This window comes from Chiloscyllium plagiosum, chromosome 11 (genome assembly GCF_004010195.1).
Source record: "Chiloscyllium plagiosum isolate BGI_BamShark_2017 chromosome 11, ASM401019v2, whole genome shotgun sequence".
In the NCBI taxonomy this organism is placed as follows: domain Eukaryota; kingdom Metazoa; phylum Chordata; class Chondrichthyes; order Orectolobiformes; family Hemiscylliidae; genus Chiloscyllium; species Chiloscyllium plagiosum.
The window spans coordinates 72,780,401-72,793,551 of record NC_057720.1 but is presented as its reverse complement, the minus strand read 5'-3'; the positions used below and the strand labels follow the sequence as shown (position 1 = coordinate 72,793,551).

Below are 13,151 nucleotides of genomic sequence, written 5' to 3'. Positions count from 1 at the left end.
TGCAGAAAGACGCAAAGCAGTCAGCAAGTTTTGGCAATTCACAGACTAACTTCTTCGTCACAAGTTTCTGGTTGATTGGTGCATTGATAATGATAGGCATCACTCCAATGCTGATTGTTTTCATCAAAATTGTTCTTCTGATGAGAAAATATAAATTATAGGACAGCAACACAAAACACTGTAATTTCATTTAGCTAAAGACAAAGGCGCTGTTCCAATTGTGCAAACCAATTATTTGGTGCAACATTTAGAAGCATCTGCACAGGGTTTCCAAGTACATCTCCAATCTGGAATAAGGCAGGCCACTGTAATTAGCCTGACCTGACCATCAATACACTGATCCTAACAGGGATCAAACTAATAAATATTAAGTTGAGCTCCTGCTGTGATAAGGAAATTGCTTGCTGCAATTGAAAGGAATAGTTGAGATTTGTTGACATGGCATGATAAGAATTTTGATTGGACTGTTTTGAGTTGTGCTTCATCTGTGCATTATTATGATCTTCACCTAGTGCCAATCACCAGCGGGGACCAGGTATTCCAGAGAAGGCTGCTGTGTACTCAGGCAAACTGCTTCGATCTATTAATGGCCATCACTGCAAATGTATTGTTCAAAAAATCTAACTTCAGTGGTCAGGGTCAGGCAAGATAACCGATTGCAATTTTAGATTCATACTAGATACCAAGTATATGTGCCACTGAGATAAATTTCCTCCTAGCACAGAGCTCCTGGATGCTTACTATAATAACGTCCTTATCACTCACAGGCTTCAAAGCACACATTGAAGTCTGACACTATATTCTGTGGGCATAGTAATGTATTGCATTGTTGGACTAGTAATCCTGAGAATTAAAGTTAAAAGGTCCTATGGTAGTATTTTGTTAATTCTTTTACAAAAACGTTCTGATAAAAAGCTGAGTGATAAGAACCTGTCTGGTTCACTCCTCTCTCTTAGTGATAGAAACCTGCAAAGCCGACAGTCCCATCACAATCTGGTTGACCATTCAGTGCTCCTTGATGTGGCATAACTTTAAACACAATGACTGAGCCAAAACTGAACAGTGAAATGCCTTGAAAATAAGGACTGAACAGTATACATTTTATTTACTAGCTGTTCTTTTCGATTCAAAATTAACTCTGGAGTTAAGATTCGTCTGGGCGAAAATCACGGTATTTTAGTCTTATCAGAGATTGAAGCTGCCAGCTGTTTGTGGAAGGGGTACCCTCCAGAAATACAGACTCCCGCCAGAAATACACGTTATTAGCTCTGATGCAAAGTTATGGCTTCTAATCCATACTTGCTCAGTTATGCTCAATTTATGAGACATTCATGAGCTGAAAATTAACATGTAATGTGTCTTTTTGATCCACTATTAATAATTGTTATTTATGTTTCAAATTTCTCATAGAATTATCTCCAGTAAATTTGTATATATTATGTCACAAATCCAATTTATATGTAAAACTATATGCATGCTCCTGGGATTAGAGAATAGCTATTTCATTTGACACTGATATTACATTCATATTAGACAGTAGCTTTGTTTTTGCAGACAGCAACAGTAACTTAAAGTACAGTCAGTTACCTTGCTACTTAGACTCAACCCCTGTGGTTGAGGAATCAACCCAGCCAACATGATAACTACACAGCAAACTCAATGGCACAGTTATAGCCAGTAGGTATCTTTCAACAGCCTGTAACTGCTTGTTGGAAATTGTAGCCTGGGAAATTCTCCTGTTGAGTGCCCATGATCTATAACTCGCAAGTTCCTACATTTCAATTGACACCTGGTGGACACCTGCTAAGTTTATGTAGTTGTAAATCTAACAACAATGACAGAAAACGGTCTGCAAAGTCTTAGATATGTGTTTGGTCTAAAGCAAAATAACAGATTTTTGCTTGTTTAAATAAGCAATTGATTTGTATGTGCATTCTACCATCTCAGTATAACCAATTCAATTATGTAACTTTAATTAGACTGGAGATAGTAATGTCTGGAAGTCTACCATTCCTTGAGCATCAGCAATCCTTCACAATTATAACCCGACGTGTCAGATTATGCATCAGAGAAGACAGCAAAGGTGATACCTGACGGTTCCAGCAGGGCTCACTGAACAGTAATCAGGAGAAGAAATCCCAGTTGTTTTTCAACTCCATTTCATGGTCTATCAGTTGTAATATTGCAACTGCTGTCCTGCCACATACTTACCAATTTAGCAAAGATGTGGCATTAAGCCATGCTCTTCTGAGCTCTATGGTTTAATACCACACAATCAATATTATTCATGGGGCAATTTACCCAGAAAAATCCCTTCTAATAGCCAATAGATTCATTTTTAATATGCTCTTAAGCAGTTTTGAAACCGTCATCTAGTGGCATGAAGGTAATGGATATACTCTAATAACTTAGAAATGAGATCATTTTCAACTTATCGTTGTTCATTCATTGATGGCAACATACAAGAGATCCCTAGTAAAGTAATCTCCTAAAGTTCAGTATATTTTGATTTCAATAATAGCAGAGATCAGTTCATTGAGCACAAACCATCAATCAAACTTTTCTGATTTGGTGACTTAACTACTTTCTTTATTAACAAGCTAAACCAGCAAGGGAGCTCTGAAGTTACATCTATAATGATCACAACTGACTGCTATGCTTACCCATACTAGCAATGATGCTGTGAACAGGTAATCTGGAAGCTCCGTGATATATAGTATTTGATATACTATTTATGCTTTGTTCATTTTGCTTTATAAAAGCTGAGTTTTCTTCCTTAGTAATGTTGATATAAAAACAGATGTCTGTGGAACTCATGATGTACCGCGGACCTGGATTAAGTAAAATATTTTTGTTTTCTTCCCTCTTCACACCGATCAGACAGGCTCCATACCTAAAGAAAATCATAAAGGGAAATTCAACACCATCATAGGATTTATGCCTATAGATTTAACTTCCTATACATTCAATCCCTGTTCATATTTGAAATGATTCCTTTCAAAGAATTGAAGCAATCAACCTCAAGATTATCGTTATATTCAACTTATATCTGCTAAACAAACAGCATGGCTAAAAGATTCTAAGTTTGCTCATGGAATAAAAGTGACCGTAGCAAGTTGGATACAAAACTGACTCACTGATAAGAAACAAGAATGTCATGGTCAATGTGTATTTTTTGAGATGGAAGAACATTTGTAATGGAGTTCCCTCGGAGTTGGTACTTGGACCCTTACTCTTTCTAAAATATGTTAATGAGTTAGATCTGGTTTGCAGGAGCAATCATAAAATTCTCCAATGACATGAAACTTGGAAACACTGTTGTCTGTGGAGAAGACAGTGTAGAACTTCAAAACGACATTTTGTGGAGCAGGTGGCTAGGTGACAGATGAAGTTCAATGCAGAGAATTGACGGATGATTTGATTTCCTGCAGTTACATGCACCTAAGTACAGTGAAAAGCTTGTGTTTTGCGAGCAGATCATAGCAAACAAGGATGTACAGATCATTGGGTGCTCAGACAGAGCGAGGCATACAGGTTACAACTGCACAGGAGGTGTTCAAACCAAGATCAAGATTAGCAAGTTAGAGAGTCCATTCATCAGCAGGAAAGAAGCTGTTCTAAATGCTTGTATTCAAGCTTGTTGGTACAGGATGGATTAAGTACGATAGTGAGGAATGATCATGGATCAGAGGATGTAGAATCCATATGGGGGTGGAGATAAGAAATAAAAAGTCGAACACTGGCAGGAGTAGCTCATGTGCCCTCTAACAATAACAGAATAGATCAGGAGATAATGTGAGCATGTATCAAAAGCAGTACATTAATCATGGGTGACTTTAATCTTCAGCCAGATTGGGAAAGGTAGCCAGGAGGAAGCATTCACAGAGTATATTTGGGACAGTTGCCCTGAATAACAAGTTGTGGATCCAAACAACAACCAACCTGTTTCATATCTGGTGATGTGTAATGAAACCGATTTAATAAATGATGTTTGAGTAAAAGATCCCCTAGGAAACAGTGATGATAACATAGTAGAATTTAGTATTCAGTTTGAGAGGGAGGAACTTGGGTCAGAAGTAACTGAGCTAAGTTACTATAAGGGCAATTACGATGGTATGAGGGCAAAGCCAGCTGGAGTGGACTGGGAAAGGAGTCTAGTAGCAAAGACTACTGAGGAAAAATAGTTCACAGCTCATAGCAAGATATATTTCAGTGAGGAAAAAGGACATAAGTTAACCATGGCTAACCAGGCAAGTTAAGGCACGTATCAAATTAAATAAAAAATAAATTGTTGGCCAGGGGCTGCTCACACATAAAAACAGCAATTTGTGAACTGAAGTTACCTGAGCCCCAGCCACTGGCTTGGGCTGGCCTGAACTGGTTCAACTCTGAGGGGTGACATAAAGTGCCTGTCCTTACTTGGAGGAAATACAATGAGGCAATCCTAACCGTGTCCTTGAAGTGAGCTTACTGTGGAAAGACACCAGCTCGTCAGATGCATAAGAGCCAACTAGAACATGGCACCACAGTTTGGGAAGATGAGGAAAAAGGATAAAAATGAAGGATTTCGCCGTGCCAGCAGTGAAGACTCTGGACAGCAACTTTCACGAAGTTGTGGACCCCATGCTTGGAAGTAGAGAGATAACCCTGACACCAGGGAGAAATCGTCCAGCCAGCGTGGACTTCTATTCTAATCACTGTGGGACTCCACTGGTTAGAGGTTGACACCCTGAAAAAGTAGCTCCCCCCCACACACACACAACGCTCCAGTTATTCCTAACTCCCTGTCTTCTACTAGTTGACTAATCCTCTATCCATGCTGATAGCCTTTATTTTTGTTGTCTGTTCAGTGAATGTCTTTGGAAAACTAGTGCGTGCGCTCTCAAACTTTAGCCTTGTATGAATTACATGCCTGCTGTTAGCCTTTTCTTAACCAAATGCGGTGAATTGTATGTCTGTTTTAACCAAACAAATAAAGTTAGTGGCGAGTTGACACAAATTTGACTCTTGTCCTCTTTGTGCCGTGTCAATAAATGTTGTCGACGTTGGTAACCGGGCAACAAAATACATTTTGAGAAAGATTAATGGTTCGGCAGAGGATTGGGAAAGATTTAAAAACCAACAAGAGACAAAAAAAGGTGAAGATAAAATTTGAGGGTAAACTAATACCAAGATTCTTTGAATAAAGAATATTGAGAAAGGCTAAAGTGAACAAATATCCCTTGAAAATAAGCCTGGGGAAATAATAACGGAGAACTAAGAAATAATGGAGGACTGGAATCAATATTTTGCATCAGTCTTCACAGTACAAGATACTAATAGCATTCCAAAATTACAAAATAATCTAGGTGCAAAAGAGTATAGGAAATAAATGCAATACCTATCATTAGAGAAAAGGTGCTAGGGAAGCTAATTGGGCTAAAGACCGACAACTCCCCAGGACCTGATGGGATGCATCCTAGGATATCATAGGAAATAGCAACAGGGATAATAGATGCACGGGTAGTAATCTTCAGATTCTGGTAAAGTCCCAAAGGATTGGAAAGCAGAAAATGCAACACTTTCATTTAAAAAAGTAAGGACAGGGTAGATCAGTTAGATTAATGTCTAGTATCAGGAAATGTTAGAATCTAGTATAAATGATGTAATAGCAGAGCATTTAGAAGTATATGATATGATCAAGTAGAGTCAACATGGCTCTATGAAGGGGAAATCAAGCCTGTCAAATTCACCAAAATTCTTTGAGGAGGTAACAAGCAGGTTAGATAAAGGAGAAGCAGTGAATGTTATATATTTTGATTTTCAGAAGGCGCTTGATAAGATACCATACATTAGGCTATTTAATAGGCAAAGAATCCAAGAGCTCAAAGTGTTGGAAGTAGTACATTAGCATGGATAGAGGACTGGTTAACTAATAAAAGACAGGGAGTTAGGAATAAATGGGGGGTGGGGGGGGGCAACCTCTAACCAGTGGAGTGTCACAGTGATCAGGGTTGGGGCCACAATTATTTACAATATATATCAATGACTTGGATTACAGAAGTGAATGTACTCATAGCCAAGTTTGTGGATGGCACAAAAATAGGTGAAAAGGCAATTGCTGAGATGACACAAAGTCAGCAGAGAGATATGGACAGATTAAGCACGTAGGTAAAGACTTGGCAGATGGAGCGTAATGTGATAAAATGTAAGGTTATGCACTTTGACATGAAGAATAGAGGAGGTGAATATTATTTAACTGGAGAAAGACTGCAGAAATCTAAATACCTCAGTACAGAATTTTGGTACAAGGGAAATAGACAAGTCAGGCAGTTTTGGTAAAACTATAGAACGCATTGGCCAGACCACAGCTGGAAACTGTGAGCATTTTGGCCACTTATCTAAAAGATATACTGGCATTGGAGGTAACCCAGAGAAGGTTTGCTAGGTTGATGGAACTTACTGACTGTCTTCTGAATTTTATGCTGCCAGAGGGCTGTTGAGGCTGGGTTGTTAACTGTATTTAAGACTGAGATTGACAGTAAGGGAATCGAAGGTCGTGTGGAAAAGGCAGGGAAGTTGAGTTGAAGGTTATCAGCCATAATCTCATTAAGAGGTAGAACAGACCCAATGGGCTAAATGGCCTACTTCTGCTCTTATGTTTTATGGTCTTATGGTACATTGGCTAGGAAGAACATGGACAGACAATATAAAATAAGGGGGATAATTCTAATAGGATGTGCAGGAACAGAGGCATCTGGGTGTATATGTGCACAGATCATTTGAGGTAGAAGAGCCATTGTAAAGAATAGTTGGTAGAGCATACAGTATCTCGGACTTTATTAACAAGGGTATAGAGCACAACAGCAAGGGAGTGATGCTGAACCTGTACAAGTCACTGGTTAGACCTCAGCTAGGGCATTGTGTACAGTTCTGGCAACACATTATAGGAAGTGAATGCATTCAAAAGACAACAGAAGAGATGTGCAAGATGATTGTGGATTGTGAAACTTCAGATAACAGGACAGACTGAGGGGTTAGGACTGTTAGCCTTGATGAAAAAGAGGCCAACAAGCAATCTGACCAATTTTCAGAAGGGGGTGTATAGAGTAGATAGTGAGAAATATTTCTCATTGTAAAAGGATCAAGAATGAAAGGATCAACAAATTTAAATTCATTTACAGAAGAAGCTAATGTTATTTGAGAAAAGAAAAACTTATTCACACGAGTGATTTGGAATGCGCTACCTGGAAGTGTGGTGGAGGTAGGTTCAATTTAGTTATTCAAGATGGCATTAGATGATCTTTTAAACCTAAATAATGTGCAAGGGTATGAGGACAAGGCAGGAGAGGGCCACGAAGCCATGGTGCTCATTTGGAAATCTGTGCAAACATGATCAGCCGAATAGTCTCCTCCTATACCATAAACCTTTTGTGATTCTGGGACAAAATCCCTGTCTGCTCTGGTTGGATTGCACGAAGCTTTGAAAATGTGATGCTTGAGATAATGTTTTGTAATTAGATTCATTATGTTTCCTAAAGGAAAGCAACCATTAATTTGGCAGGTAATGGAAAATTGTGTCCTATGCAATGAAATTTCACAGGGAATTCTGAACAAGGGAATATTCTTATACGTGTAGATGGAATGGATAAGTGAAAACTTTATGTAAAGCTGAGTACAAAACATACAGTTCAGAAAAGAAGTGAAATAGAATTCTATGTATCTTCTTAAAATATTTTGAGTGATGAAACTAATGGTACACTCATGGAGCGAGACGCATTAACTATATACATGGCTGGCAGCTTTGTATTCCATTGTTTTCTTAGCTGCTTATAAAGACAAGCAAATGGTTGCAGTTATGAAAGTTATGTCCAATGTCCTCTCCAACATTTATTCCTCAATCAACAGCACAGAAACAGACTGTCTGGCAATTAATACATTCTGTTTCTGGGTTCGAACTCCTACATCAGAAAATTCTTCAAGACGTGAAAAATAATGTATAAATTCAAGCATTTTCCTCATCCCCTCTTCCTTATTTTACCTATAATTTTGTAATTCCTGGTAGTCTCATCAAAGATCATGGGATTTTATTTAAGATGTGGTGAATATATGTTGCTGTACTGCGGGAATAATTTGATCAGTGCCTCTACCTGCAGCACAATTTTCTTGTTGGCGACTATGTTTGAGAGGAGGTTTGGGAATACATCTCTAGACTGAACTTTACACTTCGATATGTATAAAGAGTGGGAACCTTCAAGATAGCTTTCTCTGAAAATAATCAACAGGAAATTACATGAAGTTAATTGGCACTCAAAAAGAGAGCAATTAGCTGGTACATCTATTCAGCAGTCTGATGTACTTCTAATAATTTCACTCTACAACCAGATAAATTAAAAGCTTGATGGAAATCTGTATCCTACTTAGAATTAAAATTTGAATAAATTGTCTACAATGATTATTCTACATTAACATGATGGTTCTGAAAACACTTTGGGAGAGGTTGTTTAAAAATTAGCAAAATCATTATAAATGTGTACATTTATAAGTTGCCAGTTTAACAATAGTTAGTGAGAATTTCACTGACTGTTTCTTCGCTACAAACACTTTTAGTGGCTGCAAGATGACTGTAATAACCATAATTTCAAAAATGCACATAGGAATAAATCTTGTTAAATGTGGTTTGAAAGCCTTAAAGATTATTAAAGCTGGATTATGTTTATCTAATTAAAAACAACCATCAACATTTGATAAATGCCATTAGCAGACAAGTTAAAATACTGGAATTCTGCATCAGTGCTAATTGCAATTCTTAACAGGAAATCAAACAATGCACTATTAATTATTAGGAAAGTAGTTAAAGTTCTCACTTTTTGTGTGCATGGAAGGAAGTGTAAGTAAAGCTCTTCCCCTCAAACTCTGTGAAGAATGTGCTCTCTTCCATCTTAATGTGATAGACTTCATTGCCTGAACATTTGCCATAAACCTTTTGCCACTGTTCATGGGATTGGTGGCCATCCCTGAAAAATGCAGCAGCAGAAAAGTATCTGAGAATAGTTATTATGATATACAGCAAATATAAATCATTAGCAGTTTGCAGGCACATTATTGCAGATGCATATATTTGCACTTCACCTGGTTTGAGTCTGCCTAGTTCCAGTTAGTTGTCTAAATGCCTCCCATGGTGCCGATCTGAAAAGAAGTATAATTAGTCCATTATTTCAATCCTGATACTTGTTCATCTAAATTACAGTAAAGTCTAATCATTTGTCTGTTACCATTCACAAATGTGCTTAGCTGCACACAACATGGTGTATGCCATTTCATGGATCTGATGTTTATTGTTTTCAGAAGAAAATTGAAAACTCGGGAAATTCCAATTATAAAGTATCTGGAATTAAAAGCTAGTCCAACGCCAACCATGTAACCACACTGTCAATTGTCTAATCTAATTCATTAATGTCCTATAATCTGCCATCTTTACCAGATCTGAACTATAACTGACTCCAGACCCTCAGCTATGTGGTTGACTCTTAACGGCCCTCTGAAATGGCCTAAGAAGGCATTCAGTTAAAGGGTAATTATGGTGGGCATTAAATGCTGGCCTAGTCAATGCCACCAACATACTGTGAACAACTTAAAGGTAAGTCGGGGCATTAGGTGAGGAGGGTCTTTCTACCTTAGGGAAGGTGGCAGAAGGATGGGAGAAGGAAGGAAGGAAGGAAGGAAGAGGATATACTATTTCTTGAAGAGACAGCAAAGTGGATGGGCAAAGCGCACCCCTTACCACCTTCCTTCCTTCATTTTATAAAGGGCTGCCCACCAACACCAACTGCATTCTGCTGTGGACAAGGTAATATTGGGGTCAACTGAGTTTTTCACATATCGTGGGCAGGCTGATGATTCAGTCTCTGTATTAAGGGGGTGAGCTCAAGGTGAAAACAGACCCAGCAGGGACATGTAACGGCCAGTACCGTCTCTTTTTAGTTACTTATTCCCAAACTACCCAGTTATTTCCTACTGTTATTTGCCATTCCCAGTTACAAGTCTACATTATATCCATATATTCTATATGAAATGTGCTCTATTTTCCCAACATACTTTGTTTCATTTTCTTGGTAGTATCCAGTTGCTTTCTTAAGCTAGCCACCAATCCCTTTAACTCTGTATCTCTTATTGGGACATTGCATTTTACAGCACCTTTATGTCCTTGGGACAATTCAAAGCATTTCATGTGTTCCAGTTAGCAATTCAGTACAGACCACTGCACTGGATCCCCCACTACCTCTTTTCAACTGCTTCACTGTCTCTAAATTTAGAGTGACCACATTAAAGAACATGTTTTCCAAACACCTTTCCTAGTATGCAGTTTGTGGTTGTGGCCATCAGCATTTTGAACCCAGCATTCCCCTGCTTGGGCAACACAAACGTCTACCGTTTTATGCTTGTGCTAATCCTATATCAAATGTGTGTTAATTGTATTCAGGCAGAGAATAACATCTGTGGACTCTCTGTGTCCATATATACAGGGACAAACTAAAAGCAGAATCATTGTTTGGATGTGCACAATACGCTATGTGCAACGCTGTAAGTAAAAGCTTTGAATGTACAACAACTTTACTTCTTACTCTATCCTTCATTGCATGGCTAACTAAGTTTCATGAGGAGAAAGTGAGGACTGCAGATGCTGGAGACCAGAGCTGAAAATGTGTTGCTGGAAAAGCGCAGCAGGTCAGGCAGCATCCAAGAAACAGGAGAATCGACGGTTCGGGCATAAGCCCTTCTTCCTGAAGAAGGGCTTATGCCCGAACCGTCGATTCTCCTGTTCCCTGGATGCTGCCTGACCTGCTGCGCTTTTCCAGCAACACATTTTCAGCTCAGTAACTAAGTTCCACTACAGGATAATTTACAATGCAGGATTTTTGACAAATATATTGCATGGACGCCACTGGCTTAGGTTCCAATATTGTCATTAACATGCACCCAATATCTATTCCACTCTAAACTGAATTCATTTGAACTATTTACCTATATTCTATGTGCCTGCCTTAATGGGAATCTCTGAGCTAAACCAAACTTGCGGATCACATTCTCTCAGGAAAACAAAAATCAATCTTTGATTCCCTGAACTTGAGCTCAGAAAAGTTGTTGTTAGCACAACCTTATTCCATAGCAATAAGAATTTAGGTATCTCCCAATTTCAATTTCATAATCAGTACAATTTTTATGGATTTATGTCATGTTTTAGTTAATTTACTTTCCATTCATCTATTATTCAGACCAAATACATCATAATTGATTCTCTGCAGATATATGTGGGCTTTTAGCTCATCAAAACAAAATTGCACTTAGTGCCTTTCCCAACCTCAGGACATCTTGAAGTGCTTGATAATCAATTAAGTAATTTTAAAAGGTTGTCTCTGTTGTAATGTAAAAAAAAACACAGCAATCAATTTGTGCATAGCAAGGTTCCAAAAATAACAAAAAGCCAGATGATCCAATTTAAACATTGACTGAGAAATGAATTTTAGTCAGACCAACTGCAGAATACCTTTTATTATGCTCATTTATAAACATCTGCATTTGTCGTCAGCTGTAGCTCAATTAGTAGCGCTGTCACCTCAGTTTCAAAGTGTTGTGTGTTAGGTCCCACTGTGGGACTGGAGCAGAAGATTCAAGCTTTGACCACTCTGCAGTCTTATACAGTGGTGGTGCTTACACTGTCAGAAGAGGAGCCATCTTTCAGGCACTATATCAAAGAAGACCAGCAGTGTCCTCTCTAACAATTACTACTCAATTAAAGGAACAGATATAATTAATCTTGTCATTAGCACATTGTTGTTTCTGGGAGCTTGCTGTGTGCAAACCAGCTGCCACATTCCCTCCATTTCAACACTGGCTACATTTATATAGACACAGAAACATAGAAGATAGGAGCAGGACAAGGCCAAGCTTGCTCTGCCATTAGCATGATCATGAGTGATCATCGAGCTCAATACCCCAATCCCACTTTCCCCCACCCTGTATCACTTGATACCTTCCGCCATCTCCTTCTTGGAAACAGAGTTTTTTGGCATTAACTCCTTTCTGTGGTAGTGAATTCCACAGGCTCACCACTCTCTGCGTGAAGAAACTTTTCCTCATCTCAGCCCTAAAAGGTTTACACCCTATCCTTAAACTGTGACCCCAGGTTTGGACTCCCCACCATTAGGAAGCATCCTTCCTGCCTCTGACCTGTCTAGTCCTGTTAGAACTTTATAGGTTTTTAGGAGGTTTCCCGTCATGTTTCTAAACCCTAGTGAATACAATCCTAAACAACTCAATCTCTCCGCGTACACCAGTCCTGCCTTCCCAGAAATCAATTTGGTAAACCTTTGCTCTGTAGCAAGCACATTCCTGGACCACACTGCACACAATATTCCAGGTGTGACCTCACCAATGCCCTGTATAATTGCAGCAAGTCATCCTTGCTCCTGCACTCAAATCCTCTTACTATGAAGGTTGATTTCTTTACTGTCTGCTGCACCTGCACACTTACTTTCAGTGACTAGTGTGTGAAGACATCCAGGTCTCATTGAACATTCCCATCTCTCAATTTACAGCCATGCAAAGAATGATCTGCCTTCCTATTTTTGCTACCAAAGTGAAAAACCTCACATTTATCCACATTCCCCTGCATTTACCATATATTTACCCACTCACTCAGCCTGCCCAAATCACACTGTAACATCTCTGCATCCTCCTCACAAGTCACGCTTCCACCCAGCTTTGTGTCTTCTGCAAATTTTGAAACGTTACATTGAGTTCCCTCATCTAAACCATTAACAGACTTTTTTTTTAGCTGGCACTTTCATGTACTTCCATAATACATCCATGATATTTTCCACTAAATGAAGCATTTTGGGCTGACCTTTGGTCAAGAAAGGTGCTATATAAATGCAAGTCTGTCTTTTTTGGATCAGTAAAAAATTCCAGTGACTCACAGGACCATTTAATCAATTGTAAATTGTGGTTCTGTTCGCCGAGCTGGGAATTTGTGTTGCAGACGTTTCGTCCCCTGTCTAGGTGACATCCTCAGTGCTTGGGAGCCTCCTGTGAAGCGCTTCTGTGATCTTTCCTCCGGCATTTGTAGTGGTTTGAATCTGCCGCTTCCGGTTGTCAGTTCCAGCTGTCCG

The 13,151-nt window shown here is 38.9% G+C and overlaps 1 protein-coding gene across 2 annotated transcripts in view; it reads right to left on the bottom strand.

The window, feature by feature from the left end:
• The window catches only part of kcnt2 (potassium channel, subfamily T, member 2), a 689,705-nt gene that overhangs the window by 284,628 nt on the left and 391,926 nt on the right, over positions 1-13,151 (bottom strand). For both annotated transcript variants that reach the window (XM_043699803.1, XM_043699804.1), the window contains exons 17-19: positions 9,112-9,168; positions 8,847-8,996; positions 2,664-2,893 (exon numbers count right to left, since the gene is read on the bottom strand). In XM_043699803.1, coding sequence (XP_043555738.1) covers positions 2,664-2,893; positions 8,847-8,996; positions 9,112-9,168 — 437 coding nt within the window. The remainder of the gene's footprint in view (positions 1-2,663; positions 2,894-8,846; positions 8,997-9,111; positions 9,169-13,151) is intronic.